Raw genomic sequence first — 18,919 nt, 5'->3', positions numbered from 1 at the left:
CCATCACACCTTGCCCCACATACACTCTCCATCACACCTTGCCCCCCATACGCTCTCCATCACACCTTGCCCCCCATACGCTCTCCATCACACCTTGCCCCCCATACACTCTCCATCACACCTTGCACACCATACACTCTCCATCACACCTTGCCCCACATACACTCTCCATCACACCTTGCCCCCCATACGCTCTCCATCACACCTTGCCCCCCATACGCTCTCCATCACACCTTGCCCCCCATACGCTCTCCATCACACCTTGCCCCCCATACACTCTCCATCACACCTTGCACACCATACACTCTCCATCACACCTTGCCCCCATACACTCTCCATCACACCTTGCCCCCCATACGCTCTCCATCACACCTTGCCCCCCATACACTCTCCATCACACCTTGCCCCCCATACACTCTCCATCACACCTTGCACACCATACACTCTCCATCACACCTTGCCCCACATACACTCTCCATCACACCTTGCCCCCCATACGCTCTCCATCACACCTTGCCCCCCATACACTCTCCATCACACCTTGCCCCCCCATACACTCTCCATCACACCTTGCCCCCATACGCTCTCCATCACACCTTGCCCCCCATACGCTCTCCATCACACCTTGCCCCCATACGCTCTCCATCACACCTTGCACACCATACACTCTACATCACACCTTGCCCCCCATACACTCTCCATCACACCTTGCCCCCCATACGCTCTCCATCACACCTTGCCCCCCATACGCTCTCCATCACACCTTGCCCCCATACGCTCTCCATCACACCTTGCCCCCATACGCTCTCCATCACACCTTGCCCCCATACACTCTCCATCACACCTTGCCCCCCATACACTCTCCATCACACCTTGCCCCCCATACACTCTCCATCACACCTTGTCCCCCATACACTCTCCATCACACCTTGCCCCCCATACGCTCTCCATCACACCTTGCCCCTCATACGCTCTCCATCACACCTTGCCCCCATACGCTCTCCATCACACCTTGCCCCCCATACGCTCTCCATCACACCTTGCCCCCCATACGCTCTCCATCACACCTTGCCCCCCATACACTCTCCATCACACCTTGCACACCATACACTCTCCATCACACCTTGCCCCCATACGCTCTCCATCACACCTTGCTCCCCATACGCTCTCCATCACACCTTGCCCCCCATACGCTCTCCATCACACCTTGCCCCCATACACTCTCCATCACACCTTGCACACCATACACTCTCCATCACACCTTGCCCCACATACACTCTCCATCACACCTTGCCCCCCATACGCTCTCCATCACACCTTGCCCCCCATACGCTCTCCATCACACCTTGCCCCCCATACGCTCTCCATCACACCTTGCCCCCCATACACTCTCCATCACACCTTGCCCCCCATACGCTCTCCATCACACCTTGCCCCCCATACGCTCTCCATCACACCTTGCCCCCCATACGCTCTCCATCACACCTTGCCCCCCATACACTCTCCATCACACCTTGCCCCCCATACACTCTCCATCACACCTTGCCACCCATACGCTCTCCATCACACCTTGCCCCCCATACGCTCTCCATCACACCTTGCCCCACATACGCTCTCCATCACACCTTGCCCCCATACACTCTCCATCACACCTTGCCCCCCCATACACTCTCCATCACACCTTGCCCCCCATACGCTCTCCATCACACCTTGCCCCCCATACGCTCTCCATCACACCTTGCCCCCCATACGCTCTCCATCACACCTTGCCCCCCATACACTCTCCATCACACCTTGCCCCCCATACGCTCTCCATCACACCTTGCCCCCCATACGCTCTCCATCACACCTTGCCCCCCATACGCTCTCCATCACACCTTGCCCCCCATACGCTCTCCATCACACCTTGCCCCCCATACGCTCTCCATCACACCTTGCCCCCCATACGCTCTCCATCACACCTTGCCCCCCATACGCTCTCCATCACACCTTGCCCCCCATACACTCTCCATCACACCTTGCCCCCCATACACTCTCCATCACACCTTGCCACCCATACGCTCTCCATCACACCTTGCCCCCCATACGCTCTCCATCACACCTTGCCCCACATACGCTCTCCATCACACCTTGCCCCCATACACTCTCCATCACACCTTGCCCCCCCATACACTCTCCATCACACCTTGCCCCCCATACGCTCTCCATCACACCTTGCCCCCCATACGCTCTCCATCACACCTTGCCCCCCATACGCTCTCCATCACACCTTGCCCCCCATACGCTCTCCATCACACCTTGCCCCCCATACGCTCTCCATCACACCTTGCCCCCCATACGCTCTCCATCACACCTTGCCCCCCATACGCTCTCCATCACACCTTGCCCCCCATACGCTCTCCATCACACCTTGCCCCCCATACACTCTCCATCACACCTTGCCCCCCATACGCTCTCCATCACACCTTGCCCCCCATACACTCTCCATCACACCTTGCCCCCCATACGCTCTCCATCACACCTTGCCCCCCATACGCTCTCCATCACACCTTGCCCCCCATACACTCTCCATCACACCTTGCCCCCCATACACTCTCCATCACACCTTGCCCCCCATACGCTCTCCATCACACCTTGCCCCCCATACGCTCTCCATCACACCTTGCCCCCCATACACTCTCCATCACACCTTGCCCCTCTCTCCCCTCCCCCAGACTGAGGTTCAGTACCAGGGAGAGCGGCAGAACAATGGCCGAGGCAGGGAGCGTCTGTAAATAGTGTTGTGCAGCTGCCGGAGCAGAGCTCCCCGCATATCTTAGGAGGCGGGTGTACAGCGCCCCATCCTACACATCCCCTCCCCCCATGCCCAGCTCGGGGGTCCCGGGGCCCTCACCCCTGGCACCGGGATGTGCCCTGGCCCCGGCTCTGCGCCTGCGGGTGGCTGCGGCTCTTTCTCCTCGGTCCCTCACTCTGACATCATCCCCTGTCAGGCTGGGGCGGGCACTGGGCACCAGGGAGGGGGCACAAGAAAGAAAAGATTGGGAATCAGAGCTGAGGAATCACTGAGGTGCACGACGCGCAGGAGCTGAGCCGGTGTGCCAGGCATAGTGCCCTCAGCAGCAGTACTGGGCACCGCGGGCAGACCTCACCTGCAGGGCAGGCAGAGCTCGGCTGGGGACCCCGTCACACTGTTGCGCCAGGGGTGACTGCAGAGGGCTTGCTTTCCGGGCTGAAGTGCCTTTTGTGCCCCTTCCCCTCTGCCCACCTCGCCCCAATGAAGGAACCAGATGCCATTAAACTTTTCATTGGGCAGATACCCCGCAATCTGGAGGAGAAGGACCTGAAGCCCATCTTCGAGCAGTTTGGGAAAATCTATGAACTTACAGTCATCAAAGACAAATTTACTGGGGTGCACAAAGGTAAGAGGGGTGCCGCGCACAATGGGGGGTGGTCCTGGAAGTCAAGCTCCTAGGGGGACGGCCAATGGGGTTATCAGGCAAGGCATGGGGAGGCTGGGGGTCATGGAAATTAGGGGGCCATAGTGATGGACACAATGGGGGGTGGTGCTGGAAGTCAAGCTCCTAGGGGGACGGCGAATGGGGTTATCAAGCAAGGTATGAGGAGGTTGGGGGTCATGTAAAGTAGGGGGCCATAGTGAGGGGTGAGGAGGTCAACAAATGGGGGCTGGTGCTGGAAGTTAAGCTCCTGGGGGTTCAGGAGGATAAGAAGGCTATTGCTGGATGTAAGCGTGCCCCTCTAAGTGAACCCAGAAGCCCACTTCTGGGTCACACCATTGAGCCCAATATCCCGGGAAGGTCAGGGAGAGATAGGGAGAGGACTCCAAGGTGAAGAAGGGTTGTCAGAGCCAGGGAGTGTAACAAAGGGAGCCTGACAACCAGGAGGGATAGCCAGAGGGGCTACAGAGGGTCCCCAGTCTGCAGGGTGACATGGAGAGACAAAGGACGGAGCCACACACAACAATGGGGCAGGATGACATTGGAGGCTGCCTTATAAAATGTCCATGATTCTGGGGCTGGGGGAGGGGATGTGTGATATTTGAGGAAGATGGTGTGACAGATGGCAGGGTGGGGGGTGGAGGGAACACTTAATGAACCAGTGCTGGTTAAGCTCAGCTGAGGTGGGAGGGCAGCACCAAACAACAGGCCTAAGTCCCCCCAGTACCCCCAACACCTCAAACTCCAGCTATCTGGGGGTGGGGTTCGGGGGGATGACTATTTACGAGTGCAAGCTCCTGTGTAAGAACACCGTTTGAGTGTATGTTTCATACCCTGGTATCTAGGGCACGAACCATAGATTGTAAGCAAGATATGGCTATACAATAAGATTGTAAGTTCTGTGCTCAAGACACAACTGTACAATCAGATCATAAGATCTGTGGGCAAGACATGGCTGTACAATCAGGTCGTAAGGTCTATGTGCAAGACATGACTGTACAATTAGATTGTAAGATCTGTGGATGAGACACGACTGTACAATCAGATCGTAAGATCTGTGGGCAAGACAGGACCGTACAATTAGATTGTAAGATCTGTGGGTGAGACACAACTGTACAATCAGATCGTAAGATATGTGGACAAGACATGACCGTACAATTAGATTGTAAGATCTGTGGGCAAGACATGACTGCATGACTGTACAATTAGATTGTAAGATCTGTGGGCGTGAAATGACTGTACAATTAGATTGGAAGATCTGTGTGCAAGACATGATCGTATAATTAGATTGTAAGATCTGTTTGCAAGACATGATCATAAAATTAGATTGTAAGAGTGAGGGTAATGCATGACCGTATGATTAGATTGTAAGAACTGTACAATCAGATCGTAAGATCTGTGGGCGAGAAATGACTGTACAATTAGATTGGAAGATCTGTGTGCAAGACATGATCGTAAAATTAGATTGAAAGATCTGTGGGCAAGACATGATCGTAAAATTAGATTGGAAGATCTGTGGGCAAGACATGACTCTACAATCAGATCGTAAGATCTGTGGGTGAGACACGACTGTAAAATCAGATTGTAAGATCTGTGGGCAAGACATGGCTGTACAATTAAATTGTAAGGTCTATGGGCAAGACATGACTGTACAATTAAATTGTAAGATCTGTGGGTGAGACACGACCGTACAATTAAATTGTAAGAGTGTGGGTAATACGTGACGGTATGATTAGATTGTAAGATCTGTACAATCAGATCGTAAGATCTGTGGGTGGGAAATGACTGTACAATTAGATTGTAAGATCTGTGGGCAAGACACGACTCTACAATCAGATCATAAGATCTGTGGGTGAGACACGACTGTACAATCAGATTGTAAGATCTGTGGGCAAGACATGGCTGTACAATTAGGTTGTAAGGTCTATGTGCAAGACATGACTGTACAATTAGATTGTAAGATCTGTGGGTGAGACACGACTGTACAATCAGATCGTAAGATCTGTGGGCAAGACAGGACCGTACAATTAGATTGTAAGATCTGTGGGTGAGACACAACTGTACAATCAGATCGTAAGATCTGTGGGCAAGACATGGCTGTACAACTAGATTGTAAGGTCTATGTGCAAGACATGACTGTACAATTAGATTGTAAGATCTGTGGGTGAGACACGACTGTACAATCAGATCGTAAGATCTGTGGGCAAGACAGGACCGTACAATTAGATTGTAAGATCTGTGGGTGAGACACAACTGTACAATCAGATCGTAAGATCTGTGGGCAAGACATGGCTGTACAACTAGATTGTAAGGTCTATGTGCAAGACATGACTGTACAATTAGATTGTAAGATCTGTGGGTGAGACACGACTGTACAATCAGATCGAAAGATCTGTGGGCAAGACAGGACCGTACAATTAGTTTATAAGATCTGTGGGCAATACATGACCGTACAATTAGATTGTAAGGTCTGTGGGCAAGACATGACTGCATGACTGTACAATTAGATTGAAAGATCTGTGGGTGAGACACGACTGTACAATCAGATCGTAAGATCTGTGGGTGAGACACGACTGTACTATCAGATTGTAAGATCTGTGGGCAAGACAAGGCTGTACAATTAGATTGTAAGATTTGTGGGAGAGATATATTGTATAGTGACCTCTAGATTGGCAGCTTCACTGGTTACTGCATAGTGGATCCTCTGGTTACTACATAGTAGGTCTCTAGCTTGGTAGATCCCCTGATTACTTCATAGTAGATCCCTAGATTGTCAGCTCCTCTGGTTACTGTAAAGTAGGTCTCTAGATTGGTAGATCCTCTGATTACTACATAGTAGATCCGTAGATTGTCAGCTCCTCTGGTTAGTGTATAGTAGGTCTATAGATTGGTAGATCCCCTGATTACTACATAGTAGATCCCTAGTTTGTCAGCTCCTCTGGCTTTCTCTAGATTGTTGACTCCTCTGGTTACTACATAATAGATGTCTAGATTAGCATTGCCTCTGATTACTACTTAGGAGGTCTGTAGATTGCTGCATACTTTGGTTACTGTATAGTAGGTCTCTAGCTTTGTGGATTCCCTGGTTACTTGATAGTAGATCTGTAGATTGTCAGTTCCTCTGGTCACTGTATAGTAGGGCTCTAGTTTTGTGGATCCTCTGGTTACTACATAGTGGGTCTCTAGCTTGGTAGATCCTCTGGTTACTACATAGTAGATCTGTAGATTGTCAGCTTCTCTGGTTACTGTATACTAGGTCTCTAGCATTGTGGATCCCCTGGTTACTACATAGTAGATCTGTAGATTGTAAGCTTCTCTGGTTACTGTATACTAGGTCTCTAGCATTGTGGATCCCCTGGTTACTACATAGTAGATCTGTAGAATGGCACCGCCTCTGGTTACTGTATAGTAGGTCTCTAGCTTGGTGGGTCCCCTGGTTACTAGATAGTAGGTCTGTAGATTGTCAGCTCCTCTGGTTACTGTATAGTAGATCTCTAGCTTGGTGGATCGTTTGGTTACTACACAGTAGATCTCTAGCTTGGTGGATCCCCTTGTTAATACATAGTAGATATCTAGCTTGGTGGATCCCAGATGAAGGCGCGCATAGGGGAAGTGGCATCACCACTTGGATCTGGTAGTACATCGTCTTCACCCAGTGCTTATCTTCAGGCAATGAATGGTTGGTGTTATCTGCTTATGTGACTGCCGGTAGTGTGTTCGATCCTCAGTAGGCATCTGCTCACATTATGTTTTCAGGTGGTACCCCATAGTGTTATTTCTGGGCTGTAGTTAGCCTTACCTGCCAAATCTGTGGTGTCACTATATCTGGTACCCACCTGCTCAGTGTGAATTTTAACATATTTTGATATTCAATAAAGATATTGTATTTTATTAAGTTCTTTGAACGCTATTTGTTTTTTTGTTCCTACTTTCTGTATGGCGTTGAACTCCTCGTTAATATAAAGTAAGTCTTGTCATTCGGGTGCCTGTATGTACAGTGGGGAAAAAAGTATTAGTCAGCCACCAATTAATTGTGCAAGTTCTCCCACTTATAAAGATGCGAGAGGCCTGTAATTGACATCATAGGTAGTCCACAACTGTAAGGCTATGTGCCCACGTATGCCGAAAATTCCTGACTGAAAACTGGACTCCTTCCCAGGAAAAACACATTTTTTTTCGCTTTTTTTTTTGCACGTTTTTTATGCGTTTTTTTCCAGAGCATCCACATTCTCATAGAATATAGTTGGAAATGCGTTTTTTTTCTGGAAAATTAATGAACATCCTGCGTTTTTTTCCGCAATGCGTTTTTTTTCCACATGTGCACAAAAATTGCGGAATGCATTATAAGAATGGGATGCTTAATGTATGCGTTTTTTAAGTGTTTTTGCAGGGAAAAAACGCGAAAAAAACGCTTACGTGGGCACACAGCCTGAGAGTCAAAATAAGAAAACAAATCTAGAAAATCACCTTGCCTGATTTGGCAAGATTTATTTTTCAGATTATGGTGGAGAATAAGTATTTGGTTACTAACAAAAGTTCATCTCAATATTTTGTTATATATCCTTTGCTGGCAATGACAGAGGTCAAACATTTTCTGTAAGTCTTCACAAGGTTGGCACACACTGTTGGTGGTATGTTGGCCCATTCCTCCATGCAGATCTCCTCTAGAACAGTGATGTTTTGGGCCTGTCGCTGGGCAACAGGCTTTCAAATCCCTCCAAAGGTTTTCTATGGGGTTGAGATTTGGAGACTGGCTAGGCCACTCCAGGACCTTCATATGCTTCTTATGAAGCCACTCCTTCGTTGTCATGGCGGTGTGCTTGTGATCATTATCATGCTGAAAGACCCATCCACGTTTCATCTTCAATGCCCTTGCTGATGGAAGGAGGTTTGCACTCAAAATCTCACGAAGCATGGCCCCTTTCATTCTTTCATGTACACGGATCAGTCGTCCTGGTCCCTTTGCAGAGAAACAGCCCCAAAGCATGATGTTGCCACCCCCATGCTTCACAGTGGGTATGATGTTCTTTGGATGCAACTCAACATTCTGTCTCCTCCATACACGACCAGTTTTGTTCCTACCAGAGTTCTACTTTGGTTTCATCAGACCATATGACATTCTCCCAATACTCTACTGGATAATCAAAATGCTCTCTATCAAACTTCAGACAGGCCCGGTCCGGACATGTATTGGCTTAAGCAGGGGGACACGTCTGGCACGGCAGGATTTGATTCCCTGGCACGTAGTGAGTTACTGATGGCAGACTTTGTTTCAGTGGTCCCAGCTCTTTGCAGGTCATTCACTAGGTCCCGCCCATGTGGTTCTGGGATTTTTGCTCACCGTTCTAGTGATCATTTTGACCCCACGAGGTGAGATCTTGTGTGGATCCCCTGATCGAGGGAGATTATCAGTGGTATTGTATGTTTTCCATTTTCTTACTATTGCTCGCACAGGTGATTTCATCACACCAATTGCCTATTGCTGATTCAGTCTTCCCAGCCTGGTGCAGGGCTACAATTTTGTTTCTGGTGTCCTTTGACAGCTCTTTGGTCTTCACCATAATGGAGTTTGGAGTCAGACTGTTTGAGGTTGTGGACAGGTGTCTTTTATACTGATAACAAGTTCAAACAGGTGCCATTACTACAGGTAATGAGTGGAGGACAGAGGAGCCTCTTAAGGCCTGTTTCACACTTCAGTTGTTTGCCGTCAGTTGCAAACCGCCAAAGTGAAAAAACGGATCCGTTTCCGTTTTGTAACAAATGGATGCTACTGGATCCGTTTCCTGGACGGATCCGCTGCAGCCGCAAAGTGCATGAAATTTATTTGAAAGGAACCGAGGTCTGGAGAGGGAGAGAGTTTTTTTCGCCGTTTCTAGAACGCCATTCAGGGTTAAACGGCATGAAAGGAAAAATCTTCCGGGCATGCGCAGTTCAAAATAGCGGTCTGCCGCTGGAAAAAAACGTTACATTATCCATCTACTCCAGCCGGCGGACGCTAAAAGTCTAACGGATCCGTCAAAAAACGGATGCAACGGACGACCATCAGTCAAAATCCGCCGCTAATGCAAGTCTATGGGGAAAAAAAGGATTCGCCAAAAAAATGGCGGATCCGTTTTTTTCTAAAAACGGCGGATTTTGACTGACGTCAAATAACTGAAGTGTGAACAGGCCTAAAGAAGAAGTTACACAGGACTGTGAGAGCCAGAAATGTTGCATGTTTTTAGGTGGCTAAATACAAGGTGATTTTCTGGATTTGTTTTCTCATTTTGACTCTCATAGTTGTGGTCTACCTATGATGTCACTTACAGGCCTCTCTCATCTTTTTAAGCGGGAGAACTTGCACAACTGGTGACTGAGTACTTTTTCCCCACTGTAACTACGATCCATCTGCATATTACGTATATGACTTACTACCTTTTCCAGGCACTTCCTTTTGATTTTACGTAGTAGGTCTCTAGATTGTCAACTCAACTGGTTAGTACATATTAATGATCTCCAGCTTGGTGGATCCTCTGGTTACTACACAATAGATCTCTAGAGGCAGTTACTCAATCCAGACTATGGTCCCAGTATAGGATTGTCATCAGACTGTAACTCTGAGACTTGTAGTTCCCTCTCAGCACAGCGCTACAGGTGGTGCCTAATCCTGGAGGAATCTCGCTTTTATGAAGCCGGGGACTCGTCTCCATTTATAGAATGCAGATCCTGTAATTGGATTTCTGCCGGATTTATCCTCTGGGCGTCATGGAAGCTGATCAATCACGGGAGCCGTACACAGACAGTAAGCACAGAAGTCGGTGAAGTGTTGTCCCCAGAGCTCACAGTCATCAGTATATGGGAGACTGTACACAGGGCTAGTGTCATCATGGGGCACACACTTATGGAGGGGATCTGTTAGTGGCTCCTGGTGGCAGTCAAGCAGTGTCCTGGACCTTATATACAGCAGATATATGGAGAAATTTCAGAGGCACCAGACTCAGACATGAGGGCCACGGGGCCCCATCAGGAGGGTGTCTGGAATCTGCCCTGTCTTGTGTTGGGTGTGCTGCCATTTCAAATGTTGGGCAGGATCTGGCACTGACCTATCTGAACATACAATCTGATCATATGATTTAACACATCCAGGCCTCATCAAACCCCAGACTGGTGAAGGCCCATGACCAGGAAGCAGAATGATTGACCTATGGGTCCTGTCATGTTCAATGAGGGTATTGAGGGGACATTGTCCCATCTGCCAGGCACAAAAGACACCCGCTATTCCCTTATAAGGGTCTGAGAGGTGAAATAGCGGAGTTTAGTAGTGGGGCTACAGGATGTGGGCAAAATGTAAGTGGTAGGTAAAAGCACAGTACTAGGCACGCAGCCTACATTATACAATATCGCCTGTTCAATGTGATTGCACAGACTAATCATTGTGGACATTATGCAATCTGATTGCACAGACTGATCTTGGTGGACATTATACAGTGTGATTGCACAGACCGATCTTGGTGGATATCATATACTGTGATTGCACAGACCAGTCTTGATGGACATTATACAGTGTGATTGCACAGACCGATCTTGGTGGACATTATACAGTATCATTGCACAGACCGATCTTGGTGGATATTATATACTGTGATTGCACACACCGATCTTGATGGACATTATACAGTATCATTGCAGAGACCGATCTTGGCGGATATTATATACTGTGATTGCACAGACCAATCTTGATGGACATTATACAGTATCATTGCAGAGACCGATCTTGGCGGATATTATATACTGTGATTGCACACACCGATCTTGATGGACATTATACAGTATCATTGCAGAGACCGATCTTGGCGGATATTATATACTGTGATTGCACAGACCAATCTTGGTGGACATTATACAGGATCATTGCACAGACCGATCTTGGTGGACATTGTACAGTGTGATGGCACATACCGATCTTGGTGGACATTATACAGTGTGATTGCACAGACCGATCTTGGTGGATATCATATACTGTGATTGCACTGACCAGTCTTGGCAGATATACAATGTGATTGCACAGACCAGTCTTGATGGACATTATACAGTGTGATTGCACAGACCGATCTTGGTGGATATTATATACTGTGATTGCACAGACCGATCTTGGTGGATATTATATACTGTGATTGCACAGACCGATCTTGATGGACATTATACAGTGTGATTGCACAGACCGATCTTGGTGGACATTATACAGTATCATTGCAGAGACCGATCTTGGCGGATATTATATACTGTGATTGCACAGACCAATCTTGATGGACATTATACAGTATCATTGCAGAGACCGATCTTGGCGGATATTATATACTGTGATTGCACACACCGATCTTGATGGACATTATACAGTATCATTGCAGAGACCGATCTTGGCGGATATTATATACTGTGATTGCACAGACCAATCTTGGTGGACATTATACAGGATCATTGCACAGACCGATCTTGGTGGACATTGTACAGTGTGATGGCACATACCGATCTTGGTGGACATTATACAGTGTGATTGCACAGACCGATCTTGGTGGATATCATATACTGTGATTGCACTGACCAGTCTTGGCAGATATACAATGTGATTGCACAGACCAGTCTTGATGGACATTATACAGTGTGATTGCACAGACCGATCTTGGTGGATATTATATACTGTGATTGCACAGACCGATCTTGGTGGATATTATATACTGTGATTGCACAGACCGATCTTGATGGACATTATACAGTGTGATTGCACAGACCGATCTTGGTGGATATTATATACTGTGATTGCACACACCGATCTTGATGGACATTATACAGTATCATTGCACAGACCGATATTGGTGGATATTATATACTGTGATTGCACAGACCAATCTTGGTGGACATTATACAGGATCATTGCACAGACCGATCTTGGTGGACATTGTACAGTGTGATTGCACATACCGATCTTGGTGGACATTATACAGTGTGATTGTACAGACCGATCTAGGTGGATATTATACAGTGTGATTGCACAGACCGATCTTGGTGGACATTATACAGTATGATTGCACAGACCGATCTAGGTGGATATTATACAGTGTGATTGCACAGACCGATCTTGGTGGACATTATACAGTGTGATTGCACAGACCGATCTTGATGGACATTATACAGTGTGATTGCACAGACCGATCTTGGCGGATATTATATACCGTGATTGCACAGACTGATCTTGGTGGACATTATACAGTGTCATTGCACAGACCGATCTTGGTGGACGTTATACAGTATGATTGCACAGACCGATCTTGGTGGACATTATACAGTATGATTGCACAGACCGATCTTGATGGACATTATACAGTGTGATTGCACAGACCGATCTTGGTGGATATTATATACTGTGATTGCACACACCGATCTTGATGGACATTATACAGTATCATTGCACAGACCGATCTTGGTGGATATTATATACTGTGATTGCACAGACCAATCTTGGTGGACATTATACAGGATCATTGCACAGACCGATCTTGGTGGACATTGTACAGTGTGATTGCACATACCGATCTTGGTGGACATTATACAGTGTGATTGTACAGACCAATCTTGGTGGACATTATACAGTATGATTGCACAGACCGATCTTGGCGGATATTATATACTGTGATCGCACAGACCGATCTTGGTGGACATTATACAGTATGATTGCACAGACCGATCTAGGTGGACATTATACAGTGTGATTGCACAGACCGATCTTGGTGGACATTATACAGTGTGATTGCACAGACCGATCTTGATGGACATTATACAGTGTGATTGCACAGACCGATCTTGGCGGATATTATATACCGTGATTGCACAGACTGATCTTGGTGGACATTATACAGTGTCATTGCACAGACCGATCTTGGTGGACGTTATACAGTATGATTGCACAGACCGATCTTGGTGGACATTATACAGTATGATTGCACAGACCGATCTTGGTGGACATTATACAGTGTGATTGCATAGACCGATCTTGGCGGATATTATACAATGTGATTGCACAGACCGATCTTGGCAGATATACAGTATGATTGTACAGACCAATCTTGGTGGACATTATACAGTATGATTGCACAGACCGATCTTGGCGGATATTATATACTGTGATTGCACAGACCGATCTTGGTGGACATTATACAGTATGATTGCACAGACCGATCTAGGTGGACATTATACAGTGTGATTGCACAGACCGATCTTGGCGGATATTATATACTGTGATTGCACAGACTGATCTTGGTAGACATTATAAAGTGTAATTGCACAGACCGATCTTGGCAGATATACAGTATGATTGTACAGACCAATCTTGGTGGACATTATACAGTATGATTGCACAGACCGATCTTGGCGGATATTATATACTGTGATTGCACAGACCGATCTTGGTGGACATTATACAGTATGATTGCACAGACCGATCTAGGTGGACATTATACAGTGTGATTGCACAGACCGATCTTGGTGGACATTATACAGTGTGATTGCACAGACCGATCTTGATGGACATTATACAGTGTGATTGCACAGACCGATCTTGGCGGATATTATATACCGTGATTGCACAGACTGATCTTGGTGGACATTATACAGTGTCATTGCACAGACCGATCTTGGTGGACATTATACAGTATGATTGCACAGACCGATCTTGGTGGACATTATACAGTGTGATTGCACAGAACGATCTTGGTGGACATTATACAGTATGATTGCATAGACCGATCTTGGTGGACATTATAAAGTGTGATTGCACAGACCGATCTTGGCGGATATTATACAATGTGATTGCACAGACCGATCTTGGCAGATATACAGTATGATTGTACAGACCAATCTTGGTGGACATTATACAGTATGATTGCACAGACCGATCTTGGCGGATATTATATACTGTGATTGCACAGACTGATCTTGGTGGACATTATAAAGTGTAATTGCGCAGACCGATCTTGGCAGATATACAGTATGATTGTACAGACCAATCTTGGTGGACATTATACAGTATGATTGCACAGACCTATCTTGGCGGATATTATATACCGTGATTGCACAGACTGATCTTGGTGGACATTATACAGTATCATTGCACAGACCGATCTTGGTGGACATTATACAGTATGATTGCACAGACCGATCTTGGCGGACATTATACAGTGTGATTGCACAGACTGATCTTGGCGGATATTATACAATGTGATTGCACAGACCGATCTTGGTGGACATTATACAGTATGATTGCACAGACCGATCTTGGTGGACATTATACAGTATGATTTCATAGAACGATCTTGGTGGACATTATACAGTATGATTGCACAGAACGATCTTGGTGGACATTATAAAGTGTGATTGCACAGACCGATCTTGGCGGATATTATATACTGTGATTGCACAGACCGATCTTGGTGGACATTATACAGTGTGATTGCACAGACCTATCTTGGTGGACATTATACAGGATCATTGCACAGACCGATCTTGGTGGACATTATACAGTATGATTGCACAGACCGATCTTGGTGGACATTATACAGTATGATTTCATAGAACGATCTTGGTGGACATTATACAGTATGATTGCATAGACCGATCTTGGTGGACATTATAAAGTGTGATTGCACAGACCAATCTTGGCGGATATTATACAATGTGATTGCACAGACCGATCTTGGCGGATATTATACAATGTGATTGCACAGACCGATCTTGGCGGATATTATAGAATGTGATTGCACAGACCGAACTTTGTGGTCACTATACAATGTTATTGCACAGACCTATCTTGGCAGACATTATACACTGTGATTGCACAGACCAATCTTGGTGGATATTATACAGTATGATTGCACACACCGATCTTGGCAGATATTATACAATGTGATTGTACAGAACGATCTTGGCAGATATTATACAATGTGATTGCACAGACCGAACTTGGAAGATATCATACAATCTGATTGCACAGACCGATCTTGATGGACATTATACAGTGTGATTGTACAGACCGATCTTGGGGGATATTATACAATCTGATTTCACAGATCGATCTTGGTAGACATACAGTGTGATTGCACAGACAGATCTTGGCGGACATTATACAATGTGATTGCACAGACCGATCTTGGCAGATATTATACAATGTGATTGCACAGACCGAACTTTGTGGTCGCTATACAATGTGGTTGCACAGACCGATCTTGGCGGACAGTATACAATGTGGTTGCACAGACCGATCTTGGTGGACATTATACAGTACTAGATGGCGGCCCAATGTTTTCGCATCGGGAGGGCGGTAATGTCACAATGGGGCAGGCTTTGCAGCATTGAGAATCCCCCCCCATGTGCTCACCCACCTGTCCACTCTCTCTTTCCCCATGTGCTGACTTCTCCCGTCTGTGCTCTCTTCCTTGACCTGTCTACCCCATGTGCTATCCCCTTTGTCTGCTGTCTTTCTCCTTCCTGTGCTGTGTTCTCCCCTCATGTGCTGTCCCGTTTGAGCTGTCTCTCCCCTGTGCTGTCTCTCTCACCCCTGTGTCTGACCATGTACAGAACATACCACAGCTCCTGGGAAGGGGTGAGGAAGCAAAAGACAATATTGACATTACAGCAGGAGATCACAGAGGATACATTTTGTGAGGTAAAATATTGTTTAAAAACAGTCAGTGAAATATTTTACCTCACAAAATGTATCCTCTGTGATTCCCTGCTGTAATGTTAGTCACGCATGTGCTGCCGAGATCAGCCAAATGATTCACTGCGCCTGCACGAAATTCGCGCAGGCGCAGTGCAACGGTGTTCCACTGGTGGTACTGCGCAAGAGGCTGCGTGAGTGTGTGAGTGAGTATGTGTGTGAGAGTGTGTGAATGTGTGAATGTGAGTGTGTTTGGTGCGTACCGCGTATATAGTGTGTGTGTGAGTGTGTGTGTGGTGCGTACGGCATATACAGTGTGTGTGTGTGTGGTGCGACGGTGTTCCGCTGGTGGTACCGCGCTTAGATTGGTACCAGCAGCAGCTTCCATATTGAGACACCCATCACTTGGGTGTCCCAATATGGCAGTTGGTGAACTTCCTCACCTTCAAATTCTGGGATATGGTGACATCTGGACAGAACAGGAAATTAAAACATTACAAGGCAATTATATAAATAGACTAGCTGAAGAGCCTGGCGTTACCCGGGCATAGTAACTAACTATGGTTAGTTATAACAAATTATAATGATCATATCTATATATATAAATCTGAGTATATAGCCCCGCCCACTCCTCATAGCCACATTCACTATAATATCCCACATCATCCCATCAGCCAGAGTTACCGGACTACAACCCCTAATATCCCACATTGTCCCGTCAGCCAGAGCCACCGGACTACTACCCCTAATATCCCACATCATCCCGTCAGCCAGAGCCACTGGACTACTACCCCTAATATCCCACATCATCCCATCACAGCCGCCGGACTACTACCCCTAATATCCCACATCATCCCGTCAGCCATAGCCACCGGACAACTACCCCTAATATCCCACATCATCCCGTCAGCCAGAGCCACTGGACTACTACCCCTAATATCCCACATCATCCCATCAGCCAGAGCCACCGGACTACTACCCCTAATATCCCACATCATCCGTCAGCCTGGGGTCAGAACCAGAGCGCTGAGTGGAATGGTCCTAACTTCCATACCAGGCATCCCTTTAAGAGAGGACTGGCGTCAGAACCAGAGCGCAGAGTAGATTTGCCCACACTTCCATACCGGGGATCTCTTTAAGGGGGGTCTGGGGTCAGGATCAGAGCGCAGAGTGGACGTGCCCTCACTTCCATACCGGGGATCCCTTTAAGAGGGGCCTGGGGTCAAAATCAGAGTGCTGAGTGGAATTGCCCTAACTTCCATACCAATGATCCCTTTAAGAGAGACTGGGGTCAGAACCAGAGCGCTGAGTGGAATTGCCCTAACTTCCATACCGGGGATCCCTTTAAGAGAGGCCTGGGGTCAGAACCAGAGCGCTTAGTGGAATTGCCCTAACTTCCATGCCAATGATCCCTTTAAGAGACCCTGGGGTCAGAACCACAGCGCTGAGTGGAATGGTCCTAACTTCCATACCAGGGATGCCTTTATGAGAGGCCTGGGTCAAAACCAAAGCACTGGATGAATCTGCCCTGACTTCCATACCAATGATCCTTTTAATAGAAGCCTGAGGTCAGAACCAGAGAGCCGAGGGATTTTCCCTAACTTCCATACCGGAGATCCCTTTAAGAGGGATGATATGCCTATGGGATGGAGGATGTGTGATGGGTATATGGGCACAGGAGGGGGTGATTCATTACTGTCATGTGCTCTCTGCTCCTTTCTGGGGGGCAGACAATGGTTGGGAGCTTATGTTCCCGGGGATGCTAGATTTCTCCCACCCGTTCAGTGTCTGCTGAGGTGTTGTGGAGTGGGAAAACTGTTGCTCATAGCAACCAATCACAGCTCAGCTTTCATTTATTAAACAGCTCTGGTGAAATGAAAGATGCTTAGTGATTGGTTGCAAGGAAAAAAGTTGCTCATAGCAAACAATCACAGCTCATCTTTTTTTAAACAGCTCTGGTGAAATGAAAGATGCTTCGTGATTGGTTGGTGATACACACACACACACATACACACACACACACACACACACACACACACACACACACATACATTCAATTTTATATATATAGATGATTGCACAGACCGAACTTTAGATGTTATACAATGTGATTGTGTGGGGGATGGGATCTTCTGTCAATCTAAGGTTATGGGTAGCAGATTGCTCTGCAGATCACGGGTTTGGGATGCAGAACGGTATCCTGCGATTTTTGCTCATGCCCTGCCTCCATCTCCTCAAAATAATGATCTATTGTTCATCATGGGGATCCCAGCGTCATGCTGACCGGGCACCAGACTGGTAAAGAGTAGCCGGAGGTCTGGTGAGCGGTAATGCAGAAAGAAACTCATGACCCATTGGGAAAAGTCAGACTGGCAGAGCATGATGCCATTAGAAACCCACAGGAAGTCCACCAGTAGGCGACTTCTCCTGATTTCCATCACTTACTTCATAGAAACTATTTTGTCACCAAAATATTCTGCGCATCAGTGAAATGCTTAACCGGTCTGTGCAAATGCAGGGTTATATCAACATATGTGGAATTTCTATAGTGCATAGATAATCCTGCCATACTGTCATCAAATAGTTACACCATACAGTACATAAATAATCCTACCATACTGTCTTCAAATACGGTAATACCACCATACACTATATAAATAATCCTATCATACTGCCTTCAAATAATACCACCATACAGTACTTAAATAATCCCACCATACTGTCTTCAAATATCATCATACAGTATATAAATAACCCTACCATACTGTCTTCAAAT

At 46.9% G+C, this 18,919-nt stretch overlaps 1 protein-coding gene across 5 annotated transcripts in view; it reads left to right on the top strand.

The window, feature by feature from the left end:
* Positions 1 to 3,036: 3,036 nt before the first annotated feature.
* Positions 3,037 to 18,919, top strand: part of CELF3 (CUGBP Elav-like family member 3) — a 138,136-nt gene continuing 122,253 nt past the window's right edge. For all 5 annotated transcript variants that reach the window (XM_073564661.1, XM_073564660.1, XM_073564657.1 and 2 more), the window contains exon 1: positions 3,037 to 3,419. In XM_073564661.1, coding sequence (XP_073420762.1) covers positions 3,275 to 3,419 — 145 coding nt within the window. In that variant the 5' untranslated portion in view covers positions 3,037 to 3,274. The remainder of the gene's footprint in view (positions 3,420 to 18,919) is intronic.

This window comes from Dendrobates tinctorius, unplaced genomic scaffold (assembly GCF_039654945.1).
Source record: "Dendrobates tinctorius isolate UK_male_01 unplaced genomic scaffold, ASM3965494v1 ptg000468l, whole genome shotgun sequence".
In the NCBI taxonomy this organism is placed as follows: domain Eukaryota; kingdom Metazoa; phylum Chordata; class Amphibia; order Anura; family Dendrobatidae; genus Dendrobates; species Dendrobates tinctorius.
The sequence above is the reverse complement of the archived record's forward strand: the minus strand, read 5'-3'. Positions and strand labels throughout refer to the sequence as shown.